General features: G+C 45.9%; 2 protein-coding genes and 1 long non-coding RNA gene across 4 annotated transcripts; 2 read left to right on the top strand and 1 right to left on the bottom strand.

The window, feature by feature from the left end:
* Positions 1–77: 77 nt before the first annotated feature.
* Positions 78–3,404, top strand: LOC135606580 (uncharacterized). Its single transcript, XM_065097618.1, has 3 exons — positions 78–1,770; positions 1,820–2,185; positions 2,291–3,404. The coding sequence occupies exons 1-3, from the start codon at positions 1,222–1,224 to the stop codon at positions 2,747–2,749; spliced, it is 1,374 nt and encodes a 457-aa protein (XP_064953690.1). The 5' UTR covers positions 78–1,221; the 3' UTR covers positions 2,750–3,404.
* A 1,491-nt stretch (positions 3,405–4,895) lies between these two features.
* LOC103976924 (bHLH transcription factor RHL1) lies at positions 4,896–8,353 on the top strand. Of its 2 annotated transcripts, none has more exons than XM_009392286.3 (7): positions 4,896–5,623; positions 5,713–5,784; positions 5,890–6,069; positions 6,354–6,419; positions 7,000–7,065; positions 7,411–7,479; positions 7,640–8,353. In XM_009392286.3, exons 1-7 carry the CDS (start codon positions 5,030–5,032, stop codon positions 8,024–8,026), a joined length of 1,434 nt encoding a protein of 477 aa, XP_009390561.2. In that variant the 5' UTR covers positions 4,896–5,029; the 3' UTR covers positions 8,027–8,353. The 2 variants fall into 2 exon arrangements, with proteins under 2 accessions (XP_009390561.2, XP_009390560.2); XM_009392285.3 differs by having other exon boundaries at positions 4,897–5,623; positions 5,884–6,069.
* On the bottom strand, positions 7,750–12,703 carry LOC135606926 (uncharacterized). Its single transcript, XR_010485017.1, has 4 exons — positions 12,526–12,703; positions 12,361–12,463; positions 9,020–9,482; positions 7,750–8,906 (listed from the first exon to the last, which is right to left on the bottom strand). It is a non-coding gene; the product is annotated as an uncharacterized LOC135606926 (long non-coding RNA).
* Between the last annotated feature and the right edge of the window lie 465 nt (positions 12,704–13,168).

The following is a 13,168-nucleotide window of genomic DNA, read 5'->3' as shown; positions in this document are numbered from 1 at the left end:
CATAAAAATATTTTAAAAATTAGTGAAAAATAAAAGATTCATGTATCCGAATCCAAGTAATTGAAGATTTATGATTTTTTTTTTGTTATCGTCGTCGTCGTCGTCGTTGTGAGTGATTTACGACTTTATCGTTGTTGTATAGACTTCTTATAATATTTGGTTATTCACGTTAAGTTTGGTGATACTAATGTTGGGATTTTACTTGTTTCACGTTAACTGTGGCTCTCAACAGACCTCAAGTCTCAGAACATGCAGTTCTATCTCACAGGAAGACGATCACTCTTCGATCGATTCACAACCTCGCATCCTCCAATTCAAATCGTTCAGATAGCAATCTTTTAGCTGCCATTCCGACTTCCTTTTGATTCCCGCATCAAATCTGCAGGCAGAAGACAGCATCATAAAAGTCGATCGCTGTTGCAAGAGGAGTCGTCCAATAATTGGCAGCCGTCATCGAGCTGCGGGCATTTACTCCTCCTTCAGCATCAGCACTTATTGCTTCCCATTCAATCCCTCACGCCTTGCCTGTGAATCTTCCCTGCCAGCTTACTTCCTAATCGCCCTACACCTCTCTCTCATCCTCCATTGTTGCCTGCTCTGTTCCCGCTACGTCGGCTGTCGCATCGTCTCCATGCCGCGATCCCATCGCGAAACTTGAATTTTGAATGTTGCTCGTCGCCGCCGACAGACATCGACGTGTTTGAATTCTTGCAAGAACACAATATGGTCGAATTAGGCAAAGTACGGCAATGCTCTGTTAACCTCCGAATTGCATCCGACTTAAAGCGCTTCGTGTTTGATTTCTCAGCTTATCGTTCTTAACAAACAGCGACTATTGCTTCCCAATTCAGTAGTGTTTGTTGTCCTCTTAATCTCCATCTACGACTGGAAGAGAGCTGAGCTGCTTAAGATTAACGTGGACAATGTGAGCTAAATCTAGTGTTAGATTCGGTTTCCTGGATTCCCTGTGTTTTGCTAGCCTTCGGGTGAGGGTAAGTGGCAGCTAGCTGAATTGTTTCACGGGAAGCATGAGGGGAAATCGCTGGCCAACGGGGTCCCTCCCTCCCTCTCCCTCTCCCTCTCCCTCTCCCTCTCTCTCTCTCCCTCCTCAAACCATGTTCGATTTCTTCCCGCCACCAATCCACGCCTTATAAATGTCGGAATCGGACGTATCGCGTCCAAGTCGTGACTTTTCGCTAGTTCGATAGATTCTATCGGAAGATGGCCTGTTCGCGGAAACAGGGGAAGGTGCTCTGTTTCTGTGTGGCGTTGAACGAAGAGGGAAGGAGTCGGAGGAAGGAAGAGGAGGCGGCGGAGGAGACGAGAATAGTCGATTGCCTCCAGGAAAGCAATGAGGGCGAGGAGGAGAGCGAAAGGGGAGTAAAAAGGCGGGAGCTTTTCCTGTGCCTACCTCCCTCCTCTGCTTCCGCCGCCACTCCCACTGCTTATTCTCCCCGGAGCCTCATCTCCCGGTTTCTCCTCTCACTCCATCGGACGTCACCAACTCGCGGCGGCGGCGGCGAAGGATCCGGTTTCCGGGTGCGGTTTCCAATATCCTCTTCTAACCGCCGGAGAACAAAAGAGAAGAGAATGACGGAGGAAGAGGAGGAGGAGGCGAAGGTGGAGGAACCGGCGATGGCTGCTTCTATGGAAGGAAAGGGTATTGCTTCCGGCGAGAGCAATCTCGCCATTGATGCAGGTTCCAGGAGAATCCTTCGTTCTCGTACTGGAATCGCTTCTCTAGATTGCTACTGCTTCTTCTGGTTCTCTGTTTCACATCAGATAACTCTGTTACGTCTATCCATTTGCAGGAAAGCAGAGTGATGCAGTCTCTTTGAATCTGGGAATGGGAGTAGGTCTGGTGTTCCTCCTAACGAGGAGTGCCACCGAAATCAACAAGATGGAGCAACTGAGAGTCCAAATGGAGATTCTACTCAAAGACATCAAGGATGAGATGCACAACAAAGGCGTCTCTTCCCACCGAGCAGAGTCCAACAATGTCGCCTCCTCTGCATCAAACAGTTATATGGAACCCGAAGCTGAGACACGGTCGACATGTGCTACATTCACGAGGAACACAGCACGCCTCAGCATGCACCAAATGGAAGCGGAGATGGAAGTCGAACTACAACGTCTGCAATGCGCCGTGGGACGCAAGCTTTCATCGCTGCCGCCACATCGCATGGTAATGTGGATCGAAATGTGTGGTATACGCGACATGTTTGCTTTGTAGATTTGGGCACCGTCAGCTTCCTTACAAGTACATGCACTTCGCCTACACTAATTGCAGTTGGCTGCTGAGAGCGCTGATGCGCCTGAGACCTTTCATGGAAGCTTCAGGGAGGCGTACGAAGGAGGCAGCGGCAGCGGCGGCATTCAATGTGGAGTTTCTGCGCATGAGCTGACGAGAAAGCTTAATCAACTCGTGCAGGCGAGGCAGCAAGAAGGTATTGCGGAGTTGGAGTCTTCCTTCAACTGCACTGGCAATTCTCACATTGGCGAAGACGACGGAGAGGTAACGCAAGTCCATGAAGAAGACGGTGGCAATTACCGTGGGGTTTCTGCTCGTGAGCTGGAGAGAAGGCTGCATGAGCTCCTGGAAACAAGGCAGCGGGAGAGGATTGCAGAGCTGGAGTCTGCGTTGGAGTGTGCGGAGAGACAGCTGCGCGAGAAAGAGAGCGAGGTCTGCTGGTGGAGGGACACTGCGAGGTTGGTCTCACAGCATAAGAGCGAAGCAGTTCACAGGTGAGTTCAGGCAGCCATTGCTGCACAGATGATGAGTTCTCGTTTGATGTGTGTGTTTGAGTGAGAGACTTGCTTGGTCAACTTGTCTTCAATTTCCAGGAGTCAGGTTTTGCAGCCATGTGTAGGGTTAAAGCTTCTGGATGTGTTTGTCGAAGCTGCTGCTTCGGCTCACTCTGTTTGGATCATTTCAATCTGCTACTAATTCCATTTGATGGCTTCTATTCCTCAGTGTCATTTTATGAGGAACTACTTGTGCTGCCAAGATATAAATAAGATGGACTATAATGGAAGAACTGACAAGATAAATTACAACCATGAAACACTAGACATGGTAAGGTATAGAAGCATCAAGCAAAGACCTCTCTGCACTTGATGATGAATTGGGTATGGTGTGGAAAGGAAGGTTGTGTGAGGAGCAGCTGTCATTTCTAAAGATGATAACATCAAACTATTGAATCATGATGCATGGTAGTGAACTTGTAATGGAAACATGCTAAAGATCATTACTGCGGTTGTAATGGCCATTGATGAGAGAGTCCAAAAGTCAAAGATCATATGATGAACGCAGGAGGTGGAGAGCTCAAGCCTTGAAGGACTCGAGGATGCATGATGCATGCTCGTCGCACCAATTATTTTATGCACAAGATGCTCGAGCATTTATGAACTCACTTTGAGGATGACGACGTCTCGAGGTAGGATTTATGGAGGCATGTGGTGGAGAGAACTCCAGTTCGATTGCTCCGGTGGTCTGCCATGGAGAAGCCTCTCTGCAAGACGAGACCATGAGGAGACGAAGATTAAAAGAATAGAGAGGAGAGCATGACATCAATGTAAGCAACAAGTCAAGGAATCATCTCCATTAAAGCGGCATTGATGGAGCTTACAACAATGCCGTGCGTCTGGTTGAGGATGCGAGAGGATGAAGCTGGATGTTAATTGATGAGCATTTCGTGCGGCTCCACTTCCCTGCTATTAATGGCTTACTCCCACTCTTGCGGCATCTTCTCTAGTGCTTCATTTCTTTACTGCTTTCACAATGCCACGCTCTCTTCCTTCCTTCCTTCCTTCCTTTTTTGACTCTGGAGATGTGATGGCTCTGAGTGAAGGATGGATCAACCACACACACACACACACACACACTCTTCTGCTTCTGCTGGTGCAGGCATTTCCACCACCTTTAAGCTCTGCACCCTCCTCACCATCACACTTGCATGATTGACCACATCTTGGTTGAAAAGAAGAAAAGAAAAGGTGAATGCTTAGTGAGGGGTTTATTACCTCCTCCCCTTGACTTTTTTGCTCGGTAAATATAATATTACTACTCTGGTGCCAATGATAGGTTCCTCTTAATAATATATGATCCCTCTCCTCCGGTATTAAATGCCTCTCTTCTCCTGCTAGAGAATGATTTAAGAGTCATCTCTTAAAGCACAATAAGAACTTGAGTTATTATATATAGAGAACAAAACCTGAGTTGTATTGAATGAATCAACTGCACTTAACATAATAAATTGTCATCAATGAACTCTTATATTTAGATGCTATGATCACTAAGTATGTGAAGAAGAAGACATGTAAGCAATAACATTGAAGAATGATAGCTGCATGCCTCTTGTTGATGAGATGTACTGGAAATTTTAGTCCTAATCGATGAGCTTAAAAGAAAACATTTTGATTCGTGACATTAATTGTTCATCGACATTGACCTCGACTCGTTCAGATCGGATCTTTGATTTTGTTGGCTTAGCCCAATGGATCCGGCCCGTTAACGAATCGCATACGTGCACGACACGACACCCACACGCTGTCCTGGCCGCCACTCGGGTTCGCTTGGTGGAATCTGCGCCGTCCGCTCCGTCAGAACCGGGACGATGTCGTGATCTGACGTATGTGATCTGTCTGCCTTCCTCGTGTCTGCGACGGCCCAAGGAAACAGAAGGAACCCTAATCCCCTGCGGTTTTTTTTCACACCCTGAAACGTTACTCAGTGTTGTACCTGACCGCCGATTGGTCTTCTATGACGGATCGATCTTCCCAGGCGAATCATGAGATAGGTATGCACGTTTGACTATTCTTAACCCAGTTTCTGTTTTAAGTGACTAATGAATTAATTACGGTTGTGACATTATAAATGCGAGGCGGCACGAACTGGCCATTTCCCTCATCAGCTCACTCGTCTCTTCCCTCTCCTTCGCCATCTCTCTGTTGGAAAGGAAAAGGGAGAACTTTTCGCTCCCCTTCCCACGCCCTAGGCCTGACCATAAACCTTTCGGCGGAAGAAGGGATGCAGCCAAGCAGTAGAGAGATGCAGGGCATGGCGGGGTCCATGAACGGCGGCATCTCCCACTCCGCGGCAGTCGCCCAGATCGCCCTCAGGGAGCTGCAGAACGGCCACGGCGGCCGGCAGATCCCGAACTCTGGCCCGCAGGCGTCGTTCGACGACGGCGCCTCCGGACACGACGACTTCCTCGACCAGATGCTCTCCAGTCTGCCATCCTCCTGGGCCGAGCTCGGGAACCTCAAGACCCCCTGGGACCCTCCGGAGGCCGGACAGAGGATCTTCGGCGCCGGCCTCGCCGGCGAAACGTCTCCGGAGGAGCCGTCCGCTGCCGCGGCGGAGGGGATGCGGTACCCGCCGTACGACGAGTCGTCGCTGCTCGCCAACCGGCTCAGGCGGCACCAGATCAGCGGCGGGAGTTCGCCGAACGGGAAGGCGATGATGGTCCATCTCGACCACCAGAGCCAGCAGCAGATGCTTCTCCCGTCGTTGGGGCGATCGCCGGTGGCGTCCGGCGACTCCGGGCTTCTTTCGCTGCCGCTGACGCTCGGGACCGGTGGTTACGACGTCGACGCCCCCTTCAAATCCCTCAACCCCACCGTACGTTTCCGTAATTCTCCTGTTTCTTTATCTTCCCTACTTCAAATATACTACAGCTGAGTTAAAAAAACTCGATCCTGTGATGAAAGGGCGGCGAGGGACTTTTCAATGGACTCGGAGGACCGCTGCAGCGCGGTCAATCGGCTTTCGGTCATCCCCAGGTTTCATAAAACACTCAATCTTGAAACACTCTCAGCTAAAAAAAAGCCTTTCTTTCTATGTTTTGGGTGACATCTTCCACTGATCGACGTCCAAACCAGCACCAGGGCGGCGCGTCGATGCCGAGCCAGAACTTTACAGCAGCGGCAGCGACGGGGGGAGTGGGGCAAGCTGCATCAGCGTCGGCGTCGGCCTCAGCGTCCGCAGGCGGTGGCACGGGGCCGCCGAGGCAGAAGGTGAGGGCTCGGAGAGGCCAAGCCACCGACCCCCACAGCATCGCCGAAAGGGTAAGCAATAGTAAACAGGAAAGGAAATGGTTGCTTTCTGGATTTCTCTCACCCCAGCAAAAAGAGTCGAGAAATAAATAGCCTTAAACGACACAGAAACCTATGCGGCCCCATCGATGCTTCACTCTCACTGTCACTCAATTGGTGTGGTGGGAATTACTACTTGATTTAGATTTTGCTGCGCACCGCAGCTTCCGTGTCCTTTGTTGTGCTGCAGCTTCTGCTCTGTTTCCATTATGTTTGTTTGCTTGCCCCCGGCCATTATTCTTTGTTTCTGTTCGCAGCTTCGCAGGGAAAGAATCGCGGACAGGATGAAAGCTCTGCAGGAGTTGGTGCCCAACGCTAACAAGGTCTTTTGTCTTCTCCCATCTTTTTCTCCTCTCTTCCAAGTTGACACAAGCAACAGTTCATTAAACCTGCTAAGTATCTACGTAGTCGAATTGAAGCTTCCAATGCTGCTTCTAGATTTGCGCATCTATTAGATAGACGGTGAGGATGGTGAGGACGGGGACATGATATTTGTCTTACTGTATGTATTATTCAATGGGACATAGACATGGGTAAGTGTATTTGTGCATCCGACGCCTGGTCTTTGGAGTTCGTGAAGGGAAGCTATCAGCAACTAGTAGAAGTACGTGGTCCACGCCATGGATTGCAGGTTGCTGCAGGAAGAATTTAATGAAGTAAACAGGGATTGTTCGTTAAGTCGGGGGGACCTACCTTATGGCGGAATGGAGCAGCAGCGAGCCAAAGAGAAGGGAAACGCGGGGAATCCTGGAACCAGGGGTTTTAGTGCATCCTACTTGAACTTCGAGTGTGGAAGACCAACAGCGCCGTGTCCTCCACGCCATGATAGACCTCAAGCAAACACGGTGGCTGCTGCTCTTTCTTTCTTTCTTTCTTGCTATTGACGGTGGATTTGGCTTGCAGACGGACAAGGCATCGATGCTGGATGAGATCATCGACTACGTCAAGTTCCTCCAGCTCCAAGTCAAGGCAAGCTCTCCTTCTCTGGTTTCTATTGGTCCCTGCATGCTGATGTAGATGAGATAATCTATTATTTGCCCTAGAAACTATACTTCCCGGGGGCTCACGTGATGTGCGTCACCCCCTTCGTGTAACTGAGGTGGATAACATCACGTGAGGACATTAGGAAATGGGATCACGTGGTTAACGGAGCGCATCCGATGGCTCTCTTGCGCGGCGCACGAACGCGAGTTAGCCCATGTGATCCCACCATTGGATTCTGTTGACAATGGCAGCAGAATATTGTGGTGGATTTGATACGATGCATAGTGTTTGGTGATGGTGATGGTGATGCTGTTTATTTTTGGCAAGCAGGTTCTGAGCATGAGCAGGTTAGGCGGGGCTGCGGCAGTGGCACCACTCGTGGCCGATATGTCCTCGGAGGTAGTAGTTTTACTCTCTCTCTCTCTCTCCCAAACGCCCGCAGCACCATGTCCCTCTTCTCGCTTCGTCCCGAGCAACCACTTCCCCTCGTTATCTTCTATTCTCTTTATCCATTATTATATATTTAAGAAGATGAATTAATGGTGGGAGAATTGAACAGGGACAGAGCGGGGCGGGAAGTGGCGGAGCAAACAGCAGCGGCGACACCCTGACGGTGACGGAGCACCAAGTGGCAAAGCTGATGGAGGAGGACATGGGGTCGGCGATGCAGTACCTCCAGGGGAAGGGCCTCTGCCTCATGCCCATCTCCCTCGCGTCCGCCATCTCCACCGCCACCGCCTGCCCTCCTCGGCCCCTTTCCTCCTCCCTCTCTTCCGCCGGCGCCTGTCACCTCGGCCACGGCATCCTCCCGGGCGGTCCTCACCCTCCCAATCCCTCCGGCGACGCACCTGCCTCCCCCGGCGTGTCCGCTCTTACGGCGCAGTCCGCCATCGCCAATGGCGCCGCCGAAGCCGCCAAGGAGGCCGTCACCGTCTCCAAAGCCTGATCCCGTGGTAGAGGAAAGGAATGGAACGAAGAAAAGAAGAGGAGCAAAAGAGGATCGACTTTGCTAACGACGACGACGAGACGTCAAGCAAGCAAGCAAAAAAAAAAAAAAAAAGAATTGTCGGTTGTGGAAATGGGAGGACCTGAGTTGGACTTTGACATCCGTATCTTGGTCTTTGGACTTTGGGACGATAGTGTGTCGCCACAAAGTATCTCTCTCTCTCTCTCTCTTCAGCTTTTCCTACTTTCCTCTTCTCTATTTGTATCAACTTGCCAACTTTTTCTCTTTCCTAATATCATAGCCTATCCTCTCTGTGTTTGATGTCAATCGGTAGCTTGTCGTCTTTTGCTGGCGGTGTAGGTAAAGCGATTGATGGATGTATCATCTTATATTGCTATCAGTATGTTTGGTCAGAGTTAAAGCAGTGAATGATGATGATGACTAAAGTTTTTGGATGACACAGAACGATAAAATAATGATCCAGGAAGGGAAAAGTTGTGGTAGTGGGGGTTGAGTAAGGACCGGTACAGCAAATGTTTATAGGAATGGGATCCGTATAGGTGACATTATTATTGGGGGATGATTGAAATGGAGCTGCGAAATTTTGTTTTGGTATGTCGAAGGGATGATGGCGTACCAATCAAGGGGTGGTCAATGACTTGATCGATTAACTATTTTTATGAGTAACAGCGACGAAGACGGTGATGGAGATGCATACCTGATGATGACGATGTACATCTGTGAGAAGAAGATGTGTAGCCGACTACCACTGTTACGACAGGGAGTGGGCCTGTCCCCGTCTGCACGCCGAGCCTCCTCCTCCGTCTTTTTCTTCTCTAGCTTCTGTCGTTTTGCAGGGGGGACTAATATTCTGGCACGGCTGGAGAAGGCAAGTGGTGAGGAAGAGGCATTTGCGTGCGGCTGTGTGTTCAGTCTTTTCCAGGCATAGGTTTTATAAGCAATATAAATGAAAAGGAAGCCCAATCGAAGCACCTGCTTTCCTTCATACTTTACTGCAATTACTGGCACCGAATAATTCAGGTCGAAAGAAGAGAGATCCAGTCCCAAGTTGGCTCAAAAGCTTCATCATCTCCGCTTTTCCTGGCTCGAATCACGCAACCTGTAAAAGATTACACTGGAGTCAAAAACTATAAAGATTGGAGAAGCCAATGGTAACTAAGTCCTTGGAATGAACTCTGGCGAATAGAAGACTGGAAGTAACTTAGTGATGGCACAATAACAATGGACTTAATTGTGAAGCTTCGGAGACAGCCAATGGAGGCCTGAATCGGCTTCTTTCTGCTTCTTTTAATGAAACCAACTTCTTGAAGCTTCAGTTTGTCTTTGATTCACCACTTGTTTCAACAGGCTCAACATGTCCCTAGATTCTTTATCCATCTTTTGGGTTTCTTCAATATGTTTTACTTTTGGGCCCATCCTTTGCTGCCTGCATTGGCTGATTGAAGTTTCGTTTGCTTTTAATGAACATGGTATTCTCTCTCTCAGAAGATAATTAAGCATATACAAAAACAGTGTCACAACAATTTCACATTTAAATTTGAATGGAACCTTCGATGCTTGAAAAAGAGTAAGCATGGAGTATAGATCAGGATCAAAATCATAAAGGCAATAATGATATTCTACAATCTGAGTAAGACATCACAAATGGGATTCATGGTTATCTATTGGAAAACTTCTCAATACTTTATTCTGCATATCAAGGAAAAAATATCTTTCGTTGTGCTAAATGCAACATTGCAGAGCTTTGCTTGGCAAGAACTTTCATCAGAAAGCCCTCTGAACCTTCAAGTTGTTTAATGTTTAGAGAAATTCAAAAAGGAAATGATGATAGCTGACGCTAAGACATAAAAAATCTATGTGATCACAGAATGGAGTCATCTGGATTACATAGAACAGTGTCACTGAAACAGAAGGGAGTAAAGAGGGGATGGAACACAAAAATATGTCTACAACACTTACAAATTCATTTAATTATAACAAACAGAGTGCCAATAAACAACACAGACCACCAAGCCGACATGAATTAGTATAGCAACCAAATCGCCATTGTTTTTATGGAAAAAATAAAGAACATCAAACTTTAATGACATGGACAATTACTACGTTACTATTGCCAGAGAGATGCCCTCGCTATATTGTTCTCAGAAAAAATGCAAAACACATCTAAACATAAAGCATCAATAGTCTTCTGGAACAACTCCCATATATTAGGAAAAAGGTTCTGGAAAACCAATTTCACAAGGAAAAAAATCACTCACTCTTATGTAAAAAACAGGACAAAACTTTCATGTAACAAATAAATATCTTCAAACCTTCATTAAATCGAGCCTGTTATTCATGTAATTTTGCTGATACAAGATGCCACTGTAATGACTTTCACACCCTCAATAAAATGTCCCAGAAACTTCTTTCTAACCAACAATCTCATTGTAGGATGAAGTGCATGTAACATTGACTTACTTGGTGATTGTTGAACTCTTAGCAAAAACATTTTGGTTTGCTGCAACTGAAAGTCCATGATTGATTAAGAGCATGTGCATTAGAGGAAACAAAGAAAAAAGGACAAATCATTGAAGATGAGCAACTTGAAGTGGATGAATGGAGAAGCCACTTGTTATACCCGGTCTTCTAATTAGATTTATTTTAGGAATTTCCTAATTGTATTTTGGTTTAGACTTGATCAAGGACATTTTAGAAATTTTAGATTTTGTTGTTGGTATCTCTCCTACGTTCTTACTAAAGGGGAAGTGGAGGCTTAGAGGATATCTTAATTGGATCAGGAGTAAGAGTTAAATAAAGCTAAATAAATAAGGGCTCTTAGTTAGATTTGGATTAAGAATTCTAGGAGAGGCAAGACATCTACCCTATAAATATCCCATGACCTCTCTCCTCTCAAGCCATCAAGGAAAGCAAGGCCAATAGCAAAAGAGGGAAGTGAGTGTGTGTCGGAGAGGTCTCCCCCAAGCCGTGTTTCATAATTGCAGATCAAAAAAGAAGAAGAAACAAAGTAAGAAACTAAACATGTTTCTTCTTTGTCGCCTTTACCTTGACGACAATTTGATTCAATAGAAAGATAAGTGGAGGAGGAGGCGAAGGCGAAGAACGGATTGCTCACATCTCTATGTGATGCTACTGCTCTAAAGAAGACTGATTATTAAATAGCAAGGGGGAGATCAGGATCATCTGTGGGTAAATGGAGGAGTAAATAGTAACAAAGAGACGAGGAGGATCCCTGTAGAGCAGGCGATGCCCATTGCCTTCTACTCCTCTCTCCCGCTATTAGCATCACCTTCTTTGTTATCAGTCTCAGTTCTCTTTGACGAGTTGAGAGGAAAGAGGTCATGGGGCATTTAGAAGGATGTCTTACCTTTCATAGAATTATTAATTATAATTTAATCATGCATCCTTTTTATTTACTTATATTTAATTCTTACTTCTAATCAAACTAGGATATCCTCTATTCCTCAATCTTTCCCCTTCCAATAAGATATTATTCCTAACACAATTAGGAGAGACGTCAAGACTCAAATCTAAAATTATCAAAATACCTATGAAATTACTAAAATAGCATTAACTAGAAATCAGACATAGCACCACCTACAGTCGACAAGTCTCTCGAGTACAATACTTACTCTGTTTAGCAGGATGCATTGTATGATCAAAGTGTAATTTTAAGTCTTGATTGCATACAAGTAATAACTGTTGACAAGAGAAAGAAATTAATTTTCTATATTAAATTTATAGTGGAAGTATCCCTTACATGCTATCACAAAAGTTAGTAAATAGTTGCTAATATGTATACCCTAATCAACTCAAAAGGGATAGAAAAACCAACATCCAATGACAGTTAAAACCCAGCCATATTTCTTTGTTATAAAACAAAGAAACATATAACTCCACTGACATTAACATACAATTTCATTGACCAGAGCATTAAAAGCCAAGAATACAACTTAAAATAAACCAACAAAATAGGGTTTTAGAAACCTGGTATTTCCACAGATGGCCTAAAAGCTAGGGAGAACCTTACATTAATCTCTCAGCGCTCAGCTATCGGTATGGAATACAGTCAAGGCTTAAAAAAGATTCTGTAATTTCATCACAGGACAACCAAATGATCGTACCACGTTACACAGCACCCAAGAAAAGAGATGTTATACCAACACCGTTAACAAGACAAAAGGAATTTAACCAGAATAAAAGATGTTATCAAGTGGTTTCGTTGACGGCAGATGACAAAAATAAGATTAGAATAATGGCATATGTGCAACCAATATAGGGGCGGAAGTAGAAGAAAGGAAGTCGGATGTTACATCGATTAGGCGAAAGAGTCCGACGACGACAGAGGGTCCTCCAACTCCTCCTCCTCCTCCTCCGTGCACGTCATTGCTCCAGGCTCCGGATCTCACCAAAACCCTAGAAAACCATTAGGGAACCAGAATCCGAGCCAACCAAAGCAAGATCGAGGGTTCTATTACCTCCAAGGAGCGAAGTACTGCTCCGATTGGGAGAAATCAGATGTGAGCTTGGGAGGTTTCGCCTGGGTTTCCGATCTTGAATCCCGCTCTCTTAGCGTCTCTCGAATTCTTCATCCCAATTTTGTGAGGGAATGTGATTCCGGATTCAACGAAAGGTCAATTCGCATTCGTTAAAATGGGGTTTCTCGGGCTACTTTTCTCATTAAACCTTTATAACATCCCACCATCGAGAGTTCAAAAATTTATTAAAATTTTTATAACTATAAAAATAAAATATCTAATTCTATTTATCTTAATGTTGTTGATATTATCGACGAAAGCATAAAATGATGGGTAGAAAGATAATTTCAATATCTTTTCGGTAGTGATAATAGTGATGTTGTTGTAGACCGATAGTGGTTATCGTGGAAGAGATAGAGTAATGACGAAAGGTGAGGTAAATGGAGAAGTTGAATATAATGAAGCATAGCGACACTGTACAACATATGCATCGACATCGATCCAGATGTTGAGTAATGAAAGGGTGACGATCTACTATGAGTCAAATGTAGCATTTCTTTGTTGGTCCTGTGACATGTTCGTCCATGATGTCAATTTTCTCGTAGCTTATCACATATGTTAGGTCACCTGTGTCGCTTGTCAC

The sequence above is a fragment of the Musa acuminata genome, chromosome BXJ2-3 (assembly GCF_036884655.1).
Source record: "Musa acuminata AAA Group cultivar baxijiao chromosome BXJ2-3, Cavendish_Baxijiao_AAA, whole genome shotgun sequence".
Taxonomy (NCBI): domain Eukaryota; kingdom Viridiplantae; phylum Streptophyta; class Magnoliopsida; order Zingiberales; family Musaceae; genus Musa; species Musa acuminata.
This window is presented reverse-complemented; position numbering and strand designations above follow the sequence as displayed.

What these genes read in the sequence shown, in the direction of transcription:
- LOC135606580 (XM_065097618.1), top strand. Translation starts at nt 1,222, where the DNA reads ATGGCCTGTTCGCGGAAACAGGGGAAGGTGCTCTGTTTCTGTGTGGCG. An exon ending in ACTGCTTCTTCTGGTTCTCT is followed by an intron (nt 1,771 to 1,819) that starts GTTTCACATCAG and finishes GCAGGAAAGCAG; the next exon opens with AGTGATGCAGTCTCTTTGAA. An exon ending in CGCTGCCGCCACATCGCATG is followed by an intron (nt 2,186 to 2,290) that starts GTAATGTGGATC and finishes CACTAATTGCAG; the next exon opens with TTGGCTGCTGAGAGCGCTGA.
- LOC103976924 (XM_009392285.3), top strand. Translation starts at nt 5,030, where the DNA reads ATGCAGCCAAGCAGTAGAGAGATGCAGGGCATGGCGGGGTCCATGAAC. An exon ending in TCAAATCCCTCAACCCCACC is followed by an intron (nt 5,624 to 5,712) that starts GTACGTTTCCGT and finishes CTGTGATGAAAG; the next exon opens with GGCGGCGAGGGACTTTTCAA. An exon ending in TGGTGCCCAACGCTAACAAG is followed by an intron (nt 6,420 to 6,999) that starts GTCTTTTGTCTT and finishes TTTGGCTTGCAG; the next exon opens with ACGGACAAGGCATCGATGCT.